Source organism: Engystomops pustulosus, chromosome 7 (genome assembly GCF_040894005.1).
Source record: "Engystomops pustulosus chromosome 7, aEngPut4.maternal, whole genome shotgun sequence".
Classification (NCBI taxonomy): Eukaryota; Metazoa; Chordata; class Amphibia; order Anura; family Leptodactylidae; genus Engystomops; species Engystomops pustulosus.
In genome coordinates this window covers 116,946,778-116,972,414 of record NC_092417.1, presented here as the reverse complement: position 1 = coordinate 116,972,414, position 25,637 = coordinate 116,946,778, and the positions used below count along the sequence as shown (strand labels likewise).

General features: G+C 39.6%; 1 protein-coding gene across 3 annotated transcripts in view; it reads left to right on the top strand.

Annotated features, from left to right (window-relative positions):
- The window catches only part of ZNF423 (zinc finger protein 423), a 163,247-nt gene that overhangs the window by 121,814 nt on the left and 15,796 nt on the right, over positions 1–25,637 (top strand). For all 3 annotated transcript variants that reach the window (XM_072117661.1, XM_072117664.1, XM_072117663.1), the window contains one exon: positions 22,060–22,191. In XM_072117661.1, the coding sequence (XP_071973762.1) occupies positions 22,060–22,191 (132 nt within the window). The remainder of the gene's footprint in view (positions 1–22,059; positions 22,192–25,637) is intronic.

Here is a 25,637-nt window from a genome sequence, read left to right as displayed (position 1 = left end):
TAGGGAATGCGAGCAGTTGTAATATACATGAAAAGAGCCCTCGCTCTACTTTCCTTGAGGTCTCTCGATGAGCAGGATGGACCTCAGAGGCCTCACGGTGGAGCAGGAGCTGCATTCGTATTCCTCTCCAGCCCCGCACATGTGATCGCATGTAGCCCAGACGTGACAGTAAAGCCTTTTGATTTCACGGGGAGGCCGTCATCCAGCTGAGAGAGGGGAGGGAACAGAGCCCAAACTCGACTTCATACTGTGGCAAGTTTGAAATCCCAGCCCTACCACCGAGCTGGCTGATTGGAATAGTGGGAAATTCTGCCTGGGAATGTTTCTGCTGCAGTTGGAACTTCATGTTCAGTGTCAAAGAGGCCGGAGGCACATGGCAAAGCAATTGCAACATAGGAAGTGTCTGCACCTACCTTCCACAACACAGATAATACCTTTATTTACTTATCCAAGGTCAACAACAAGTCTTTTCCATTAAAATAGACATCTTTTAAAAGATAAAAATATTGCTTTTAAAGATTACATGTACACTCCTATTGGTTAGACTAAATTGCTCCTCCCACTTCCACTAACAAACTGATAATATTTGGTTCATGTCACATGAGCCACTTACATTGACCCAAAATACTAATAACGGTTTTAGTGTCCACCATCCTCTAAATGAAGCTGTTACTTGACTTGCGGGCACCCTGTATCTCTATATCTCCTGGGTTCAGATAGTTGATGGTGATGCCAACCAATAAAAAATGAGAGCTGCACCCTGACTGTTTGACAGCTGCTTTTGTGCTTAAAGGAAACCTACCACTTTAAAATGACCCTTCTGACCCACAAATACCTTAAGCTAGCTCAGGATGAGCTGATGCCGGACCATATTTTCAATGAAACCAGAAACCGCTGTATTTGTAGAAAAATTATTTTCTTGTGGTAGTAAAATCTCCCTTCGGCGCTTCTGTAAGCGTCATACGGCGCGCACCCCGGACCCTGCTCCGCGATCACGCTCTCGTCAGCGCCGCTCCCGTCACTAATTTTGCTGTGGTGGTGACGTCACTGAGCTCTCGGGCACACTAGCGCATGCGCACCACCTCCTCCCGGCGCGTCGCGGCCGGATCCTATTGCGCATGCGCGAAGTCCCGAAGCCTCGTAGTATCGCGGGGGGTGAGCGAACATTAAAAAAACACTATACTCGCCGCTCCCACCAACGAAAGGGGGGTTCCCTCCACTGCCACTACGAGGCTTCGGGACTTCACCGCGACGCGCCAGGAGGAGGTGGTGCGCATGCGCTAGTGTGCCCGAGAGCTCGGTGACGTCACCGGCTCTCGGGCACAGCAAAATTAGTGACGGGAGCGGCGCTGACGAGAGCGTGATCGCGGAGCAGGGTCCGGGGTGCGCGCCGTATGACGCTTACAGAAGCGCCGAAGGGAGATTTTACTACCACAAGAAAATAATTTTTCTACAAATACAGCGGTTTCTGGTTTCATTGAAAATATGGTCCGGCATCAGCTCATCCTGAGCTAGCTTAAGGTATTTGTGGGTCAGAAGGGTCATTTTAAAGTGGTAGGTTTCCTTTAACTTCCATCCATAAGGCCAGGATCACAAGAATGTGAATCCGAAAAAAACCATTTTTCCTCTCATTTGGAGATCGTCTTGGTGACAGTTTCTAGAACAGTCTTCCTGTTTGTGGTAATGGTGCCCCCTCCTGAAATGCCATCTAGGGCAATGTCTGTGAACTTGTACGTGTAGTATGTCACTGAAATTAGATTCATGTAGAAGTTATTGGTGAAATCCATCATTTGCACAGTTACCTTTTATTTGTTATGTATGTTTTTTTATGTGATTCAGTGGGTTTACTTAAGGTTTCTCATTTCCCACACTCAATAAATGCACCAGCAAATGCCTTGTTTACATAACTCCTAACCACATGCCCTGTTTGGTGGCATCTAAGGTGACTGTCCAAACAGTTGCTCTTTAAAATTGTTCCTCTGAAAGGGCATCAATGTTGTGTGGATGAGGTCTTAAAATTATAAAAACACTTAATAATAATATGACCAATGCATAAAGTGTCAACCATCACCTACAGGTCATTTAATGGAACTGCAGCCGTCTGTCAAACTTGAAGCGGAAATGCTTCCCTTTTATGTGCATCCATTGTTTCTCAAACCCCCAACACTGTTTAATGCCCAAATAATGCACAGCTGGTTGGACTAATCCTATCTGTCATGATTTATATGCAAAGCATTGCTTCTCTTTATTGCCACACCAATAGGTGCTCATGTTTTGAGTTCCTTGGGCTTTTCTATTGCAATTATCAGAAGTGCATATAAATGTTATCTGGCCTCTGGTGTTTATGGGCCGGCCGCCAAGAGAATCACCCTGGATTTCAGCAATATGTTATAAAGAGAAATCTGTGAAATTAATTGAATGAGTAGTCGGTATTTGTGTGAACACATATGGCATCTTGTATTTGTGTGTGTGTATACATAGATATGAATTATGTTTATTGTATGTATCTATACATTACATATCGTTATGCGGTTTCTATGTGGGCTTTTTCTTTTCCTATTTTTGCAGAGCTGTTTGTCTTGAATAATAAAATGTTGATATAAAGCACCATTTTGTTTGTTTAGCTGATGTATAAACCTGGCAGATCCGGAGCTATATATAAGCTGTTTTGGCCCAGCATCCTCTCCTACCAGGGGTTCATTTGTATGCTGAGGGGATTAGCCAGAATTTACTGTAGCTTTGCCCTGGGGAGCTCTGAACTCCCTGGGAATATACACTGACGAAAGCGTGCAGTTGGTAAGATTAGAACGTACCCTTCTGCTACAGAGAAGAGCCGTGGTCACTCGTGAGGCCTCCTATGTCGAAATCATTCTCATTTAGAAGCTTTTTGATCATTCAACCTCAAAGATGACTTGGCTTCTTATGATAGCTTGCACAGAAATTGCCCAATTATTTGAGGGGGAGACGGACGGGGTTGAATTTGAAAATGGTCATATGCTAGAGACTAGGGTACTTGATCAGTGTTTCATGGATTTTTTTTTTCCCTTCTCCCTTCCGCCTACCAATATTTTTACAGCTGTTGACATATATTGAGTTACATGTGGCTGTACCGTATCCCAGTGGTACAGTTTCAAAGATCTGTTCACCATAAACTGTGCTGTTCTCAAGTAAATGACTCTGACTTGGAGAAAGCACAGTAGTTTAACTGTTACTATAAATACGGGAGCTAAGACATTTTAATTATAATTTTTGAGTTATATCGCAGTCTGCAAGGATACCAGGCATTTATTAAAGAGGGACAATAAGTGTTCAGGTTGCAGTGCTCTCTTGTGGGCAGAAGTGGTAATTGCAAGTCATGTATTTCAATTAATTTGTTTTCTTGCCCTCCAATATTGACAGTGATTTGTTGTGAGCCATTTCCCCTACCCTTTGCTCTATGCTAAATATGTGTTTTAGCATCATTCTTTATACTGTAAAGAGTTAATAAAATAAACCTTGAAATACTTTGTCAGAATTATCTTTGCCATTGTGGGTGTCCCTGTTTAAAGGGTCCTGTCATTTAGTAATATGTTGTAAAATAGGGGGACCTTTTTAACCGGTCCTAATGTAAACATTTTAAGACTTTGTTCACATCGCTTTATGGTTCTCATTTTCAACAGCCATGTCTGCTTAGTCTATTCTAATTTCAATTGGATCCTGACATAGATTCTTGATTTATAATATTGTCTTTTAGTTTTGACAGCAGAATAGGTAAATAATCAAAACCTTTACTTGAAGCCTAGTATTGCATGTATTCCCTCATGTGACCACTATTGTAAGAAAGGATATCCCATCATGAAATACTAAGGTAGTCATGGCGACCCCACCGTATTTAAAGTTGTAGTAATAAGGATAAGAAGAAACTCTAGATTAGTAAAGGATTGAAATACTAATTTTTAGCATTGTATTTTGATTATAGTACTTAGGGAGAGATGTGCTTCTACCAGGATAGTACAAGTAATATATTCTTTTGTGAGCAGTAGAATAAATTGCCAATATAATAAATATATATAAAATTTGGTTTTGTGAGCATGGTACACTATGTCAATTTATATGTATAAAAAAAGCATATATGTATGTATGTATGTATGTATATATATACACACACACACACACACACACACACACACACACACACACACCATATGGAAATTAGAAAAATTGTCAGAGGGACAAAAGAAAAATGTATCTGGAGCTACAATTATAATAAATACTAGTTCCGACTTAAGTACAGCTTAGGTTCTTTAGGTTTGTACTTAACTTGTATGTAACCCAGGATCTGCCTGTACTTCTAGGAGTGGGTTGCACCAGGGACAATCTGTGTTAGTTCCTGTCACAGGTTATAGCGCAATACTGCACCAGACAGCAAGAATGTGCGCCAAACATACTAAGATGGCGCAGCCCTTTAGTATATCTGGAGCAACCTGTGTAAGTTAAAGAGCTGGTGGATGAGGTGCCGGCTATTGATAAATACCTTGACAAGTGTGAATGTTTACTGGCAGATCTTGGTGGATGGACTATGGTCAACCAGTCTTATGGTAACATACACTCACCGGCCACTTTATTAGGTATACCTGTCCAACTGCTCGTTAACACTTAATTTCTAATCAGCCAATCACATGGCGGCAACTCAGTGCATTTAGGCATGTAGACATGGTCAAGACAATCTCCTGCAGTTCAATCCGAGCATCAGTATGGGGAAGAAAGGTGATTTGAGTGCCTTTGAACGTGGCATGGTTGTTGGTGCCAGAAGGGCTGGTCTGAGTATTTCAGAAACTGCTGATCTACTGGGATTTTCACGCACACAACCATCTCTAGGGCTTACAGAGAATGGTCTGAAAATGAAAAAACATCCAGTGAGCGGCAGTTCTGTGGGCGGAAATGCCTTGTTGATGCCAGAGGTCAGAGGAGAATGGGCAGACTGGTTCGAGCTGATAGAAAGGCAACAGTGACTCAAATCGCCACCCGTTACAACCAAGGTAGGCAGAAGAGCATCTCTGAACGCACAGTATGTTGAACTTTGAGGCAGATGGGCTACAGCAGCAGAAGACCACACCAGGTGCCACTCCTTTCAGCTAAGAACAGGAAACTGAGGCTACAAATGGCACAAGCTCATCAAAATTGGACAGTAGAAGACTGGAAAAACGTTGCCTGGTCTGATGAGTCTCGATTTCTGCTGCGATATTCGGATTGTGGGTCAGAATTTGGCGTCAACAACATGAAAGCATGGATCCATCCTGCCTTGTATCAACGGTTCAGGCTGGTGGTGGTGTCATGGTGTGGGGAATATTTTTCTTGGCACACTTTGGGCCCCTTGGTACCAATTGAGCATCGTTGCAACGCCACAGCCTACCTGAGTATTGTTGCTGACCATGTCCATCCCTTTATGACCACAATGTACCCAACATCTGATGGCTACTTTCAGCAGGATAATGTGCCATGTCATAAAGCTGGAATCATCTCAGACTGGTTTCTTGAACATGACAATCAGTTCACTGTACTCAAATGGCCTCCACAGTCACCAGATCTAAATCCAATAGAGCATCTTTGGGATGTGGTGGAACGGGAGATTCGCATCATGGATGTGCAGCCGATGTGCGGCAACTGTGTGATGCCATCATGTCAATATGGACCAAAATCTCTGAGGAATGCTTCCAGCACCTTGTTGAATCTATGCCACGAAGAATTGAGGCAGTTCTGAAGGCAAAAGGGAGTCCAACCCGTTACTAGCATGGTGTACCTAATAAAGTGGCCAGTGAGTGTGTATATATATATATATATGTTTAGACAAATGTCAAACCAGTTATTACAGAATATTACTGGTGTGCCTTTTTAAAAGTAAAAAAAAATCTAAAGGTTATTCCTCTTCCATTTTTTCTATTATCACTTCAAGTATTGGAAGCTCTGTTCTAGCTGCATACATAGCTTTCTGCTTCCCATACTTGGTTGAAACACAATATTTTCTATATATACATTTTTTTTCCCGTTTTTACCTCTTCTCTTGTATTCTGGCACCTGCTGTGACCCTGCTATTCTTGCAGTCTTGAAAGTGTACCCAGTGAGCAGTCACACCTGCATGTCATTACTACTTTGTGATGGCATCTAAATCGGATACCAACTGTGATATTTTTCTTCTTCTCCCCCTTAACTGTCACCATATGCCCCTGAGGCAAGGCCACACTTATAACACTGCTAAACTATATATCCTTTTAACAAAAGTCCTACTTTATAGGATGCATTTCTCTATAGGAAGAAAAGGTATGGCTTGGGGGAGGTGTGAGTGTCACACATATCCATATGTTTAGCACTGAAAAATATGCCAGCTGGAGCAGAAGATGGAATTAGTCATAATGGATGGCAAGATAACGCCAAGGAAGAGTTGTAACCTCCAACTCCTGGAACTCAATGCAAAATCTTTAACAGTGCCCCCCACCTGTCATAGGACATGTTTCCCTGATTGGGTTTGATGATTTAATTCAGACATTGCATGGTGCCTTAGGAACTACACTTGGATGATTTAAGAATCATCCACTTTTTAATTGTATATTCCATTAAAATAACAAAAATGTATTATTAAGAACAAGCAACACGTTTCCGGACACTTTGTCAGACTATAGGATAACAAACATTACAAGTCTGCTTTTTATTTCATTTTCTATCTGTATCCACAGGGTATCCGTTTTTTTAATGACTGCCATCAGTAGAATAGTAGGGGTTGGTCACGTAAAATAGTAGGAGATGGGGATCACGTGATCCTAAACATCTTTGACCAATCAGCATGGTCTACCTTTCAGGACCTTATGATAGTTTTCAGTCTCTTTACTGCCACTCCCCTGTACTGTAGACCTGAGGTGCCCTGTGCATCAGTTTATAAATTCACTTCTCTCCTTCTCTTAGCCTATTAGCACAGTGCAGGGAAGGGACCAGAATGATACTGAATACAATCATTAGGTCTTGGAAGGTAGAGCATACAGTTGGGTCATTGACATTATGGATCACATGACTATTTTTTGAAGAAAATATACTAGAATGGCTGCTGATGAAGTATTGGGCATTCCTGGACCAAGGGTATTGACTATCTTTCAAGAAAGTAAATGACCTAATATCATTGCACTAGCTTATTACCAAAACAATTTAAGTACCGTGCGACTATAAGGCGCACAAAAAATCCTTTGATTTTCTCAGAACTCAAAGGTGCGCCTTATATATGAACCATACATACAGACAACAGCTGCCTTGAACTGTGCACAGGTCTGCCACCTGCTGGTCATTCATCGTTATAATCAGGTGCGCCTTTGTTAGCAGGCATCTATTGATTTTGCTCCTTATAATCTAGGGCGCCTTATAGTCCTAACAATACGGTAAAGCTGCTAATCTCTTTAATGTCTCCAAGTTGCTCAGATCTTGTGGATGCTGAATTCAGCAGCTGTCCACATATGTCCATGAAAGTCAGTGGGGGAGATGTAGCAATGTGTGGGTCTTTAAACCAATGCAAAGAATAAGTAGGCCGTTCTCTGCTGTGCCAGATTTACCATTGTGTGTGATGCTGAATGATAAATCTGGTACAGTACAATCCGGTCATACTTTGCACTTACTACTATTAGTTGGTCTAGTTTAATGGCGTAGACAGTGTGATACATCTCCCCCAATATGAGGTCTTCTATGCTGATGTAGGTTGTGTTTTGTGTGCGCCAAACATGGTACTGTGTCTTCGTGGAAATACCCCTTTAAGGCTGGGTTCACATCACATTATTTGCTATACATTGTCAGGACAAGTCTGAATCCACCCCGACGTGTCCTTACAATGTTTGACAGACTTATGGCACAAAGTTGCCCAGGGATCCCTGAATGTGAGGTGAGCAGTGTACATTGGCAGCAGTTGGAGATGTACAGGGTGTTTCCCAGTGATGTCACTGTCCGTAAATATACAGTGACATCACCAGGTCCCCCCCTCCTGGTGAGCACTCAGCACGCCTTAAAGTTAAACTAAAGTTTTAAAATTTAAATATTCATGTACATGCTGTAGTTTATTTTGACAGCAAACACATGTAAGATTTTTCTGTGTGCTCTGTCCCTGATTGTAGTGAGAATTATTGTAAGTTTTAGTGAGAATTATAGGCTAATGCCTGAGAAACCTAGACTGCTCTGTTATATCCACTACAGAAATGATTTGACATGTTTCGGATTCTAAATCTGCAGCCCAGCCATTTTGCACTGCAAGTTTTTTACGCAGTATGTGGATGGGAGAGGTTTAACCCCAATTATGCTGCTGCTATAAGTTGCCAAGTTTTATATCTGCGGTTTTGATGCTGCTAAACTGCGTTGTTTCTTGATCGGTGTATTCTCAGTCTAAAGTGTTCATGGAGTCTTTATTGCACAAGAAGATGAAGAATAAGTACGGTATATAGCAGAATTCGATTTAATTACTTTCATTTTCTTTTCCATGTTCCTGAATCTCCATTATGTTATTACAGTTGAGTCTTTCATTATATTCTTTCATTAGTCCTAATATTTTAATTATAAAGTTTTATTACAAGTTTGTGATCAGCATTGGATCACTTTCCACACATTGTGCCCGCAAACTGGTTAATTGCTACATTTCCTTTGGAAAAAACAGGACTTGCCACTCGCTCAGACGGCATTGCGAGACATTTAAAAAGGCTTTGCCAGGCCTCCTGGCGTAATGTGAGCATGCCATACTGGCTTGGATAACAGGAAATTTGACATGCATATGCCAGTATAAGCAACACAGCCAAACCTTAAAACTTGATCTGGAAACCTTTAAAAGGCTTGGACTTCAGTAGATGTGTACATTGTACATTTTTGCTAGGTATGAGAGTTTTGTATTGTTTGTTTGTTTCTTTTTTTCTTTCTTTTTTCTTTCTTTATTCTCGCGCTTGCTCTCTCTCTCTATCGACCTCTGTGGGAAGCTGACATTAGGTGAAAACACTGACAGCTTCCCTTTAATATCTTAAATTTTTGACACAATATTCTTATTCATTTTTCATCATCTACTTTTTTGAATGCTGTTGCATGTATCCTCGTAGAAATGTATAAGCAGTTAAAGCAATGTTTGAATGTTCAACGTTTACACCTGTATTTAGAAAATATGCATTTCTCTGGACCACAGATAAACCCATTAACCATCATTCTAATTGGGTAATAAACATTTTATTTTCTTGTTGATGCCAACCTTAAAACATCATAATATGTATGTGGTGCAGTCAGTGATAAGTTTCAAAGGGCTATAGCTGGTAGAGCTTACTTAGAAGATGGGGGAAAGATGCATCGGCTTTGGAACCTACTGCAGAAGACACACAATGCTACAAACTTGATCTAACATTCTACAGGCACAGGTTTGGGCCAGATTTAGTAATCTGTTTACGTCAGAATTATGTTGTCATTTGCACAAAAAAAATGTTTTATGAAGGGTTGTAGATGGTTTTAATGCACTGTTATGACTAATATAAAATCAGGACTTGTATGAAAAGGGAGTGTGGCTCCACATCAAGACATCCATGCGCCATGGACCAGCAATTTTTCCCAGTTATCTTGAGTAAAATAAGTTAATATGAGGTGCAGAGTACAGCAAGACTAAGTCTAATACTACACCAGATGTATCTTCCAGCATCAGACTCCTATGAATCTTGTGCAGCATAAGCTGCCCTATAGTTATTTGGAATAATTCTGCATCATCCTTGATAAACATATGGCTAAACAATATTCCCCACCCTTGCAATCTAGTGTGTGTATGTGTAAATGGCTATTTATTACCAATAATGGGCACTATAAAGAAGACAGTGGATGAAGGAAAACTGATGGATGTATGGCTGGTTGTGTTTCCACATCATAAAATGGGTTTGGTTTCAAGCACAGTCACTGTCCTCCTAATAGCAGATATCTAACACAAGCCTGTAGACAGTGAAGGGAGCTGGATTCAGCACTGTGACTGTTACTGTGAGTTTGTTCTGTTTTTATGCCCCAAGGGACTGTCAGAAGATAGAACAAATCTTTTTCAATAACCACCTTTTCCTCTCTCTATATATAGTATGATTGCTGACTTTTGTGTACAGTGTTAAACGAATAAAAATGAAGGTTGGAGAAGAGGGAAAAAAAAACTTCAGTGGATAAATCTGCAATGCAGTAAATAACAAGCCCAAGGGTTATGGCCGTCTGCACAGAGACAGCCTGGAGATAAGGCACAGGAAGGCATTTGGAGGAGATAATATACAGAGTAGAGGAGGACAGTAAACCTTCCATTTATTCTCCTTCTAACTTTACTGTGGAGCTCATGCTCAAAGAACTTTTATTACTTAGCATCTGAAGCAATGTGATCTGTTTATTGATGGTATAATGTAACACGGCCCCATTTATTTACATAAGACCGACATATTACACAGCATTATACACAGATGGCATCCTCTCTCATCAGATCTGAAAACATGACCTTAAAGGGGTAGTCCACTTTCAGCAATTTGCTGGCTGTCCTTCTAAAGACAGCTTCTATGTTTACTTCCAGTGGATAGAAATGTGTCCACGATCATGTGATGGACACGCAGGCGCACACCATTAGTATCACAAGGCTCTGATTACACTCTGTGATAATAAGAGGCACATGCATGTCCATCATAAGACCAGGCACAAATTTCTATTCACTGGGGTAAACATAGACGCTTTCTATAGTAGAACAGCAAGCAGAGATCTAGAAAATTGTGAGGAATTAATACTGAAAGTATATTGGAAATTTGTATAACTTTTCCTTACACAAACCATATCAATTATTTACTGAAAGTGGACAACCATCTTTTTTTTCTAATGGACAAATACTTGTTTCATGGGAAATTATCTTCACACAGGTAATTTTTTTTTTTAAATGTCCAATTGCAAAAAATCTATACATAGCAGATTATTTAAATTAAATGTGAATACCCCTTTAATGCTTTAGGTTCCTACTGACTGAAGTAGCAAATCAGTAAACTGAAAGATAATGGGATGATATTGTGCTATTTTTTTCCCACCTCTAGGGTGCAGATTAATCTTTACTGTCCAGTGGTTGCGATTTAGATAACACTGTTGCTACCACTACGACCATTTTTGTGAAGAGAAATATACATTTGTATGAATTAAGTGTTATATCATAATACGGCAAATTTTGATGCTTGTAAAAATAATTTTAGAATGGTCTGTTCTTCTTTATAAGAGCTTAGTAAATGTGTGAGAACATGGCTGCCAACTGTTCTGGATTTAAAAAAAAAAAAAGGGGGCTTTCAGCTAGGTCCCAAAGTTTGCTTTCTCAGATGGGGCTTAATGGTACATTTGAATGGAGATTTACGTATTGAGAGGTATGCAAAAAATCATTACCACCATCTCCTAAACTAGTCCACATTCTATCAATGTTCAGGTTTTGTTTGATCCTTTTTATTGATTGAGAGGTCAGTTTCTATAACCAGCATCAGCCTTGTGTCAATAGTTAAAGAAATTAAAATCCCATGGACATGGGAAAGGCTATTGATGGTGCCTATGCAGTATCCATGTTTACACACCCTACAGAGAGGGTGAGAGAGAGGGTATGTATGCAAGTGCATGGCTAGTGACACAATTTTTAAGTTAAATCCCGCACTCTGTCCGTCCCCCTCATTTCTGGGGCATGAAGGCTGGCTCCGATGCGCCAAAATCCGATCGCGTGTGACACAATCCCTTTCTAAATCCCTGTCCCAGCTGCGAGTTCTCTGAAAATGACGGAAAACCCTACGGAAATGCGGCCACGGTACCCTTAGTAAATAAGCCCCAATAGGTTGCATTTAGTGTTATATCATCTGATGGTAGAAATGTAATGACAACAGTAGTTATGTAGGTTCTCAGTTGTCGCCCAGTACATTCTATCCAAGAATTTCATTCTTATTCTGCCTGATATTGTTCAGAAATCTACAAGTTAAAGGGCTTGTCCATAGGTTGAAAAACATGGCTGCTTTATTCTAAAAACCACGCCACACCTGGCCATAGTTTATGCTGGTATTGAAGGTCAGTTGTATAGAAATGAATGGAGCTTTGTTGCAATACCACATGCTTCCCATGCTCAGGGGAGGAACGGGTTTTGGAACATCCAGACAGCCCCCTTTACTCATGGTGCACACTACAATGATAAGACATTAAGATTATATGAGCAAATTTTGCAACCAATGTTTTTGCTGATCATCCACCGGTTGGGATTGTTACTACTACTATTGAAGTGTGTATACACCATAGACCTCTGCATCCATGTTACATCTATGACCTTGTTTGTTACCCAGCAGTACTTACAATAACAATGTAGTCACATGTGATGTGGTTTTCTTCATGAAAGTCATATTGGAAATGTTTGTCTTGGAATGTTCGAGAAGCAAGGTCATAGAATGGGCCTGCATGTTCTGCCTGTAAAGAGTGATATCTGCACTGGATTTCTAGCTCTCCCTCCCTTCCGCTCTCCTTCCCTCGTTCTCCTGAGGTGCAGATGGCCACATTTGCAGGTTAACTAGAACAGCTGGAGACACATTATTAGCTTCCTGCTGCTAACTCTTATTTGCTTAGATTTTTTCCCCTCCTACCCCCTCTTCAAAAAGAAAAAAAATTCCATAATTCACAACTTGTAGACCAGAAACAATATTAGTCCTTTGATCAATCACATTGAAATACATTTGGTTCTGTTGTTTACTTGCATAGGATGTCATAATTATTACCCTGTTCCATTTAATAGCATAAATACATAAACTGTTATAGGCATGGCAGAGGCCAGCGTCTCCAGGGAACCCTAGACAAATTTTTAATGTAGCGCATTTGTCTGTGGTGGCAGATTCTATGGTATATCATAATGTTGATAAATTTCACTGTAGGAACTGACATTTTATAGCATTAATCCTAGTGGTAAAAAAAAGTGATGGAATACTATCTTTATGCAGGAAGGAGCTGTAAGCGCTGACAAGAGCGGACATTAAAGGTGCACGGAAATGCTTGCAAAGTAAAGGCTGTGCATCACCTTGTCATCTGTAATGCATTTCCATTTTCCCTACATTTTGGAGCTTTTCTCCACGAAATGACTACAAATGAAGGCCAAATATAAGGTGGTGGCAAAATAAAAATAGGTTATTAAGCATGTAACCTATATATAGCAAACTGATCTCATTCATTACTGACTGTAGTAGACAATGGTTGGACTAGACTAAAGAAATTAGTTCAGATACAATAGTTATTTCTACACCTGCCACGTCTGTGTTTTATGCATTTAATAGCATATTTTTGAATAACACTGCTAATGTAACTATATATGTCCTTGAATTCTGATAAACCCTATGCTTACATTTATCCAAAGCATAGTCCATCATTGTGTATTCTTAGAAAATTGATTTAAGGTCTTATTACATAGGACAATTTTCAGAAACCAACAACTGTAGGAACGCTTATTCCTAACAATTGTCCTGTGTAAATGTGCTGGTGATAACTTGGCATGAAATGAGCTTCAGCAATCATTCCTCCATGATGAAGACTGATGCAGACAAGCACCAATCGTTTTTTGTTCTAATCAGGTCAGAGGATCCAGACAACAGGAAAGGGTCTTCAGTTTCAGTATCTGCATTCTTTCAGGTAACTATTTTTTAGAAGAAGAAAATTACTCGGACCACCTCATTTATTCCATCTAAAATATAAAACCCCTGCCTGACCAGTGGTGTAAATTGAAACTGATGGGTCCCAGTGCAAAGTTTGTGCTGGGACCCCAAATAATGTATCGTTCATAGTACTAGTCTTTTCATATGAGAAAGTGACACCTTATGGGCCACCCTAAGCCTCTCGGTCCTGGTTGTGACTGCACCCTGCCCCTATTACAAATGTAAGACCTGTGTCTTATAGAAGATCCTTGAACATACAGATTACAGGCAGAAAAGAAATCGGGCCAAAGTTCGACTAGCTTCATGTTTTTTACCCATAGTTTGTTTACATCCCATATATCATCCGTGGGTGAGCACCTATCTCACTCTGATGAATATTGAAAATGATTGGCTGAAAAACAAAAATTAGCATGAGCAGCGTCTGCTCTATATTTTGGGTCTCTGGCAGTTGGATCATGCATGGGGCAGTGTATGCGTCTTGTGATCAAGAGGCAACTCTAAGGCGGCCTTTCCAAGTAGGGACTGTGCTGTTTGGGTCACGTTTTGAAATGGAACACACAGGTTCCTCCTGCAATCATCTTTTGAATTAACACTGAGTTTGCTAAATGCGATGCACAATATTACTTAAACAGGTAATCAGTCTCCACTTGGGAATGTGGCCTTAGGGTGATGCCACACATGGCATTTTTGGTCTGTTTTTAAGCATGGGGTTTCAGTCAGTTTAAAAAAGCGCATGCGTTTTTGACCTTTCTGTCAGTTTTTCCCAATTATCTTCATAGATTAACAGGTTGGAAGCAGCCAAACACATTGTAAAAGGACAAAAACGGATGCATTTTAAAAACTGACTGAAAACGAATGCTTAAAAACGGACCAAAGACACCATGTGTGGCATCACTCTTAGACTACCTGCTCAGGTTTTTTTCCCCTCTGCCTACAGACTAAAACTCTTGTCTGTTTTTGTGGTCAATTTGTTTTCAGAATTTGTAAAGTTTCTGTATGTCCACAAGAGCTGTATGTCCATAAATTCTGTTCACATGCCACCCATTTTTTGCAAATCCGTAAAAAAAAGGGCACCTAAATGATGTAAGTTGCCTATCCCAAACCCTTGGTGCATCACATGATTGTAACCTATCAACTGCTATACAAATACGTACAGCACACAGATGTGCCCATAGAAATACATGGAGACATGAGCTAGCAAAACAATGGTTAGAAAACTGGAGTGCATGAGGGCTAAATCTGTACACACTATTGGCATAAACACTGCCTAACATATCTGGAGATATCCCCCATGCCCCTTTTTGTCATTGCATATCACATGGATATAGCTCAGTGTTTATATTGGTAAAGAAAGTTACAACACGGTGGCTTAGTGGTTAGCATTACAGCCTAGCAGCATGGGGCCCAGGGTTCAAGTCAACATGTATGTTCTCTCCGTGTTTGTGTGGGTTTCCTCCGGGTCCTCCCACACTCCACAACATACTGGTAGGTTGTTTTTAGATTTTGGGGGCGGGGACTGATTTGGAAAGCTCTGTACAGCACTGTGGAATCTGTGTGCGCTATATAAATAAAGGAATTATTATCCAAAATGAAGGTTATTTATTTTTGATATAATATCTGGGGGTCATGATAGCTTGTGTCTTTTATCTGCAAATGGCTCAATTTTCATTTTCTCTGATTTATATCTCTTCCGAACATTTTCAAAGTCGAAGCAATGCCTTGTGCCGAGTTGCTGAAAGGGCATTTTTATTTTCTCCTGTCTGTATGAGACTGAACACAATTCCAAAAGCTTCATCATTATGCAAATGAGCTCAATTGGATTTGCTCCCACAGATGCCTCACCAGGCAGCATAACGACAGGAGGTTTCTTCATCTCGGATTGAGTTTAGGCGTAGAACGGCCTTTCTGCCCTCACAGACGCCAATGCCCATTTTAATATAAAAGGTAAAATCGAACTCTGACAGCACTTTGGATGTCAACAAACCAAATGCTATGTTATTCCCCCCTGGAAAGGAATTAAAGAGACACTAGGTATTATTCAGTACAATAAATAGAACAACCCCTTTTTCTGATTTGAGGTCTGCAATGCCTCATCACTTAGTATATACCAGCTGAGGGAGTGATTTCTCCTTAACAAGCTTATAAAATACTTGAGTAATTTGTGAGTTTATTGGAGAGCTGATTACAAACATCCCCTTATGTACACTTCAGCGCTAAATTAACACCACCAATAACAACAGGATATCTTGGAGCTTTTTGTATTCTTTTTGATGTCTGACACAATGTTATTTTGATATCTATAGGACAGGTGTTTACCCCTTTTGTTGATAACTACCCCTAGGAGGTGGTGGTCAGATTACTACATCTAGAAAGCTGGAATCTTCCATACTGTATTAAATGTTTGTTTCATAGGGCTGATGATTCATTAGTAATGTTCCTATGTGCATTACTAACAGGGGAAGCTACCGTGTGTCTATTCAGATTGCATTGCTATGTTCTGCTATAGGGCTTTGATCAAATTGTAATTCAGTTTATCTGTTGCAAAGGTTTTTTACTACGCTAAACCAGGCACAATCCATGTTCCACTGTATGTTGCTCCCCATGGTCCCATCTTACATAGATAGCCTTTCATTGAAGCAACATATTTAGTGGGGAGTAGACTCTTAATGCAAATGGTGATGGAACATGTCATACGGAGTACAGGAAGGCCCTCTAGACATAGCAATCCACAATTCTGTTGGAAATATTTTATCTCAACACAGTTTGCACCGTACCCAGTATATCAAGTAGAATCTTGTTCATTGCTGGCACTTAAAGTGGGTATTAGTTGTATAGATTTGAAAGGTTTTTTTTTTCCCCAGCTCCTGCTACTGTAAAGAAATATACTCTTCATAGAGGGGATGGTCTTACCTTCCACTGTAGACAACCAATGTAAAGGTCTCTAGATCAAGCATTATGTGGTCTCAACCATGACTAGTTCAGTGCTGCTACCTGTCTCTTTTTCTGCTAATTTTGGTCAAATGCCAGCATAATCAGTATTTGTGATTGGGGACAGTGAATACCCCTTACTGGCTCATGGCATGATGACCAACCAAAATTTCAGTGGTCGTGGGTAATTCACCTCTCTGATGTGCACTGCTTTGTATGACTACTTGCAGTATAATGGTAATGTGTATTTTTTATAAACTTTTATTACTTTTAACATCAAAATTATCCACCTAGTGAAGGGTCGGCAGCTGCAGCCGAAATTATATTAAAACGCAGCACTCTGTGCTGACCAGTTGCTTATAGACCTTGCTGTCCCTAAGGAGTACAAAGCACACATCCTGCATTTTTTCATTTCTCGGCATTTCATATATGATTCACTATCCAAGCAGGAAACTGCATTTTATCAAGGGACACCCTGGTGCAGTACATATATTTAGCCTGCAAAAAATAAATCTCTTTGTTTATGTACAGTGCTAGCATCTATTGTTTTGTCCTTGAATGGCCATGTATGAACCGCACTAGTATCGTCCTCATTCTTTGCACCTGGGCCCCTAAGGGAAATGAACGGGTTGCTATTTTTGTGGCTAATGGTGGCTTTAAAAAGGGCATCACTGTCGAATTGCGTAACTGGCACAACAAAACGAGTGCTTGTCACAGAGGATCAGTGAGATCCTGCCACCTACTGTTCCAAAACTCAAAAGGAGGCTCTGATCCTGTCAAATCCAGCCAAACCTCCAGAAAATATCTCCACTAGCAAGTCTCCAGATGCACAGAGCAAGAGACGCTGACAATTATCTGTTGTCAGACCAAACGTAGCACTGACAAAAACAGCCAAGGAGGAGGATGTCATTGATGGTGTGCCGAGGCAAAGAAACAAACTCCACAGGATTTCAGTAGAAACAACTCCTGGTTTTTATACTTGCTAACTTGGGCAACATCATTTTGTCCATGTGTCTGAATAGGTGACATTTTGTACAAATGGATTTTTTACTTTCCAACTGTATTTTTTTTTTTTTTTCATCAGTTTATTCTGTCACCAAACTTCTATGTTAATGCTTCTTATTTTATGGCAGTTATATTTTAATCTGTCTATATAAACCGACAAGAAAGCGCTGGATTCTAGAACACTCCAAAACAGTTGTTATAGTACAATATAACATATAGATGTTATCTGTATGATAGCTGTGGAATATGATGGTGTTATATAAAGATTTCTTATTTATTGAGGAAATGAGGAATATATGGAATGATGAGTTGTATGTTGATTTCTGCTCTTGTGATCAGTAGTAAGCATGTATGCTGAGAGATTTTCTCATTGTACAAACATTCCCAAAATGTTTTATGTCACGTCATCACCTGTTTAAAATAGCGTCCGGCTGCAATTGCAAATCATGATGGTTTTACTGTTCTGCCGTTGCTGTCAATGTCTACATCTTAGATATTTCTGTACAAGTTGCTCTTCACAGAAGTTAATTTGTAACCAACTGCAGTTACAGTATAGAAGGTTGAACCTCTGGTTTTATGTGCACCCCTAGAGAGGTAGCTTTGTGATTATCCTCACCATATAGTTAGAATTAGCCCTGCTTTGTCCAGTCTCGCCCTGTAACACCCTGTATTTTTTTTTTCCAAAATACGATCAGATTATTTTTTTCGCCTGAATTCTAGCTGTGGCCCCCAGTGGCCCATGCATGAAAAAAACAGAGAGGGGTCAGTTACAAGGTTGAGTTCTTTCAGTGTTTCCATAGCAACTGACCTAATGCAAACCCTGGAGACTTTTGGAAGGCTCCCTAGGTGATAAACTCACTGTCCGTACCATCAATCCCAAGCCTTTGAGAACCTCAGTGTGCCTCATTGTCAGAGAGCTGTTTTGATAAGCGTCTCTGTCCCCTCTGTGTCAAGGTAGGACTCGGAGACCTCATTTGTGCCTTCCGAGCCCCCAGGAGCTAGTGGATAGTCCCGTTTTTGCCTGACACACATCGGAGCACAACCTCACGGGAAATGAATAAAGGGAGCTCAGTGTTTTCCTCATGGATTAATTAGAAAGTAGGTAGGAACAGAAATATAGGGCAGGCAAAGGATTTGGTGATACAGAAATAAACAGGGAGAGGAAGGTTTTCCAAACACAGTATAGCAACAAAAATGCACTATAAATGCCATATTGTAATGTCTTAAATGACCTCTGTACATAAAACCTTAAGGTCTTTGGTTGACTTCTGTATACTTTCTAAATACAAACACTGGATAACTGGAAGTTTACAGCATTAATATGTCACCTTATCATTTTTCTCCATACTGATGATTACTGTTTTGATGTCAATTGTCAAACATTGTCTTGTATCTCAGGATACAGTGCGATGACCCTTGGGTATGGGAGTGGGAGGGGTTCAACCGACCCATGTACAAGTGTAAACACCCCGTATCTCAGTGGTAAGGTTTTCTATACTGGGGTCCTGAGACCAGATACAACCAGGGTCATTCGCTAATGATACTTTCTTTATCTTGTCCTCTTGTTTGCTTGAGCTCTTCTTTTACAGAGAGTTTATTTGTCCTATTCTTCAGTCTTCTGTGTTTAGGAAATTAGATTTAGAATGAAACATTTTTTGTCTGGTGCCATTTCATTGTTTGTATTGTCCATACACCATATGTAACCATAGCTAGTTAATGATCCATCGACATTTCTCTGAGCTTGTGGTTGCCTCCATTAGCCCACATGGAAATGTGCTGCAAGGAGATCTGTTAATGTAAAGAATATAAATAAAATGCTATGGAGAATTCATACAGGATCTCAAGTTACAGCCTAATGACAGGGGCGCACCAGTGACAATCCTTCAGAGCATATATGTGCTTGCTCATTTCTACATTTACAGCCATTAGCAAGCTGTAGTTTGGCACAATTAGAAGAGCAATTGATGCATCAGCTAAATACTTATTATTAATTACATTGCATGCCCACCAGGAGGCTGCTGTAATTGACACAGCCGTAAAATTGTAAGAATTGTTGAATGCCTTGTCGCAGGTTTGCTTGCCTCAGAAATTAGAATTTTTAGTTTATTCCTTGATATTTTTGTCCTAATCTTGGAATGCATTTGCAGAATTTACCCATCGTTTTTAGTTTTCTTTCACTGTGCTACTGAAATTTTATATTCTCCATAATTAAGTATATATGCAACTAAGTGATTGGACTAAAGGTATTGTATGGCGTACACGGCAGTCGAATATGTTTGAAGAATGAGTATTGTGTAGTCAGTGTGGAGAGGTCAATGCCTTTCTAACAGGCTCTAAATTATGTGCCAAAAAAAAAATTATACAAATTCCTGCCTTTGACATCTCCAGGCACCGCCCAGGTTTCACCTTCAGATTTCACATAATCGGCTCTGATTTGTATCTGTGCCCCCTCCCTTCCAGACCCTTATGGAAATAAGTAGTTGTCTGTCAAGGATCAAATGCTTTTGCAGACAAAAGTAGGTAGTGAGAACATTACAGGATACTATCATCTCCCCATGATACTTGTGCACAAAGCTCTCTCTGTGCCTCTTTTGGCCTGACATAGTTTCAGCCTGACAGAATCCAGCAGGCCTGCTTGTTTTAAACAAGAGCACATCCTATTATTTTTTTGAGTAGTGAAGTGGAAAATGAATGCTTATTACTCTGCTATTCATTTTTTTTTTTTGGTAAGATAATCGTATTTGCATCACTCAAGGCTAATGGATCACATTTAACTTGTACGGATTTATAAAGGAAAAGGGTTAAACAGAATTTGGAATAGTCACTTTTTTTGTTATTGATGTTAAATAGTCGATATACAAAATGTTACCCAAGAAAATGTATAGATTTCGTCTGTATATTAGTTACAACTTGTGTTGAGTTCTGAAATACAATTTCGTCTTTTAAATGTTTTTGTTTCTTCATTTTAATGCTCTAAAAATGTTACTATATCAAAGCTCCTTTGCATCGGGTTGTTTATTCTAATTATATATTTTAATATATACGGCTTCTTTTGCCTATAATTCTCGAATTCAGTGTAAAACAAATATATAGACACATAGGATGAAGCCTTGTGCCGAGAAGCAGACATCACATTATCTCTGACACTGGCTTGTCACATGAAGAGAACAAGGGCTGTGTTAAGATGTCATATGCACCTATGTGTTCATACATTATTCACAAGGCCTCCTTTGTGAGATGTGTGTCCACATAAGTGTTTGATTTTTTTTTTTCTTCTACACAATGCTTTCAATGTCTAAAAGTGAAAATCTGTGTCTGCCTAAAATGAGTATTCTGCAAATGTGTGTTCTATTGTAAACATTCCATGAAAAATTGGTCTTTTTTTTTTCTCTGATAAAAATAAAATGGAATTGTATCAGCGTTATATGGATCCCCAGGGTTAAGGGGGAAGTCTTTGGTATTCTGCAGATCATTTGAAAATCAAATTGTCTTGTCATGACTGGGATGTAATACAATGCCAACCCGCTGTGCTGATCAATGGCCATAGTAGCTGGCGATAAGAAATAATAAAAAGAAATAATAAAAGATAAATAACAACATAAAACACACCATATATAGTAAATACTATGTGTGTGTATATATAATGTGTGTGTGTGTGTGTGTGTGTCAAATAATTTTTTTTAAATAATAATTATATTTTAATATAAAATAATTAGATTTTAGATATACTTAATATCATTATTATTTATACATATAAAAAGTTTTACTGTTCATTACTTTAATATTGTAAAGTAAAAAAAATAGTGCATCTGCAATAGTTAATTTCTTGTAACAAAATCATGTGTATGATGTAATGTCCTTTGACCTCATTTGACCTCACTGGTCATCAACAATAGAAGAAGCACAAATAGAACTATATTTGTGTATGTGTGTGTATATGTAATATATGTATATATATGTATATGTATGTATGTGTATACATATGTATGTGTATATATAGTATATATAGTGTGTGTGTATATGTATGTATATGTACACACACATGTGTATATGATTTGTCGCTCGACGTTGCTTGACTAATGTATCTTAGCAAGAAAGTAAATTGTGTGCAAAAGCAGCCTGCAGCATTCACAGGGTGTATCATTGCCTTTGTGTCAGATCTGCGATATGCAGAAAATCATGGAAGGTCCCTAGACTGTAAAACAAAGATGTTCTGTGCTTGGCTAGAGGTAATGCTCAGTACTGTTCCTAGCATAGTCAGGACATAGCTAAGGCTTCTGTGCAGACAATGAATGGAATGTCTGATGAACTTTCATTCTAATAAGTCCTGGTGTTTGACTACAGATTCTGAAGTAGTGCTGACTATTTGCGCTTTGGAGCGTAGTGCTGCATTTCAGATACTAATCTGCTGTGTCACTAACAAGTGTGTATCATTTGAACCTTGCAGAGGAAGGAATCAATCACGAGTGCAAGCTGTGCAACCAGATGTTTGACTCTCCAGCGAAGCTCCTGTGTCACCTGATTGAACACAGCTTTGAAGGAATGGGAGGAACCTTCAAATGCCCTGTTTGTTTTACAGGTAAGGGTTAAAAGCAGAGCTCGGGATTTCATTGCTTCCATTTGATGTCTTTATTGATAATTGGCAATACAAAAAGCATCAGAGCACTGTATCTGACTGCTCGCTTTATCACGAGTGTCCAAATGCTACGGGGATGCTGATTTGATTCTGGCACAACTCTTTTTCCACTTACGTTCCAGAAAATTTGGGTTTTGTTGATTTTTCTCCTTTCTGGACTATATATTTGTACTTGCTTTTTGGCCTACTTTTACTGCAGATGATATCATAGGAGAGTCATTACAATAGAGACTAGATTTCCCAGGAAAGTTGAAGCCCAGAAATCTCTCTTGAGGGTCCTCTGTTTGATATTATACAGACTCCATTGTCAATGAAAAATCAGAAACATGCATAAAGACAAAAAGAACCTTGTAAGGTTGAGAAGTGAATTCTTAAATGCTTTAGATATTTTAGTCAATATGTGAATTGCTTACCCATAGATCCAGGCACTGTTACTTTGGCAATCGTCTTATATAATTTTTTTTATCCGTGGTCTTCTTCCTTCTAAAATCAACTTTGGGCTCTAGGGGGTTTCCAGAGCCCCTTGGTAATGTCTGTTCACAGGCTGTTACAATGAGCAGAACAGGTCTCCCCTCCCCGTGCACCTCCTGCTGCTGCTAGATTACACAGACAGAAGGAGGAGGGAGAGAGCAAGGGGAGGGGAGACATTGTATAAGCCTGCGGTGCTGCAGCACTGAGGAGCTTTTGAAAACCCACCAGAGACCCTCAGACTCATTAGCATAATTTTAAAAGTTAATTTTAGAAGAAAGGAGGCCATGGATAACAAATACAAGATTACCACAGATACAGTGCATGTATCTCTGAGTAAGTGTCCCTAGTTTTTCATGCTCGACTTTGATGGTAGATTTCCTTTAATTCGCTAGACTTAATGTTTTTAATGGTAGCCAGCAGAGTAATCTACCTTTCAACTTGCAGTTGGTGGTCAGCTGTGGTAACTTGGATGGAATGCGGTGAAAATGGTGCTTTAGAGCATGTTCACACGGGCCACATAAGGCCACATTCACATGTGTTTTGATTGCGTGTTGAGACGCAATCCAAGGGCTTCGGCCATGATCACATGCTGAGGTAACATTGCTTTTCCATCAGGTTTCTTAAACGCAATGTTGCCTAAACATGTAAAGGCTAGATGTTGATGAAACATCTAAGCAATGCATTGACATGCTGATTTGGAACTGCTGTTAGAGTGGTTCAATGTTTTGAACATAGGATAGGTCATCACTATTAAAATCTTAGAAACTCGCTACATAGGTGTTGTAAATTACTCAAAGAAATATCATCATGAAAAAGCCATTCCCTGGGTTGGTTAAAATGCATCATCTTTAAAGCATTGGGAATGAGCTGTATATAATGCTACCTTGTTAATGTGGAAACCATTTTCTAAGGTTAAAGGGGTGTTCCCATTTTGGCAAATTAATGTTATTGTTTGTATGATGAAAAATTATACAATTTTCCAAAATGCTTTTTGTATCAATTCCTTGTGGTTTTCTAGATCTCTGCTTTTGTCATTCTATAGAAAGCTGCTATATTTACTTCCAGTGGAGGGAAATCTGACCATGGTCATACAGGTGCACAGCTCGTTAGTATCATAGAGCAGTGATGGCAAACCTTTTAAAGACCGAGTGCCCAAACTACAACAAAGACCCGCTTATTTATCGCAAAGTGCCAACACAAATATTTAATTTGTGATTTATACTCCCTTCTCTGTCACAGTTTTCATTGATACCAGCACTCTGAGGACACCAATAAAGCAGAAAATAGTCCCAGGTTGAGCTGTCACTTTAATATAGCTCTGTGCACAGCAAGTCCTGGGCTGTGTGGGACTGCAGGAAGATGCCTGTAGTCATCTCTGGTGATGGCCTGAGTGCCCACAGAAAGGGCTCTGAGTGCCACCTCTGGCACCAGTGCCATAGGTTAGCCATCACTGTCATAGAGAGTAATCAGAGCTGTGTGATACTAATGAGCCGTGCACCTGTGTGACCATGGTCAGATTTTCCTCCACTGGAAGTAAATATAGCAGCTTTCTATAGAACTTTTCATTACACAAACAATAACATGTATTTGCTGAAATTGGAACACCCATTTAATATTTGAATCCATTCCAAGCAAAGCTATTAATAACTATATATTACATAATCAAGAATCCATGAAAATCATGGCACTTCCAGTGAGTCTTCAGCAATATGGTGTGAAAAGATGGTTTTACCAAACTCCAACCCGTATCTGTTCTTAATTCTTTTATGATATATATAACTGCAGCGTTCATCTTATCTGTAACATTCAGATCATGGGAAGAGGGTACAGCGTGAGAAATTACACACAGTACAACTAAATATGTTTACAGGTGAAACTCCACGTTCTGGTACGTCATGTGTGGGAGGTTGCCTGCAGAACTTAATGAAGAAATAGCTGTGAAATGCATGATTGACTACAGGCGGCTGTCGGTCTATTTACATCCTTTTGTTTTAATTTGCAAAGTAATGATTCACATCCCCATGCAAGTTACAGGAAAGATGAGGCATATGATAGGTTTTCCTGTTGATTTTCTTACCAGGGGAAACTTTATTAGCTAAAGTATGATTAAAACCAACGCTGTAAAAAGCTATCTATCTGTCTATCTATCTTGTGGACTGTTGAGTGTGAAAGAGAGGGCCTAGCAGAGAAATCAGTTATCCCTTTAAATGCATTAAAAAGACAAAATAAGTCATAGTTAAAGTGGTATTCCTACGAAGAAAAGATTTAAATATACTCAGAATAACAAAATAACACATTCTCTAATTCACGGTTATTAACAAAAATACAGCATTTCACAGATGTAATTCCACCCTGTCTCTATCAGTCCTGTTGTATAAAATTTTGGTTGCCCTGGGATCCGACTGTAAATCTTCTGTCTTTTATGGTCGGGAAGGGCAGAGTCTTCTCATGAATAGCTTCTCCTGTCTGTACGATGCAGTGTGCTCTCTGCCCCCTCCCCGTCCATTACAAGATTAGCTCACACACAGACACTTCCTGCCAGCAAACAGCAGGGTGCACAGACTTACTCTACAAGCTACAGGCAAGATAATATATTTATCTGGTGGGAGGCACTCAGTGTGTGTTATAATTCAGATGTAGCAGAGCTAGAGTATGTCATTGTGTTTATCCATCTCATGGATCTCATCACCTCTGATCTCTCCTTTTCTGTGTGTCAGATACAAGAAGAATGTTCAGATGCTAAATAAAAGTGTAGATAAACTTGTACATCGATAATCTAAGCACATTGTCAGCACACAGCATCTCATAGCACAGGGAGGGATAATGAAGTGTCTGGTGAGAGAGTCCCCGCCCACACTTTGGAATATTACACTGACCATCACTGCCTGATGGGAGCTAAAACAGCAATAAAATTTAAG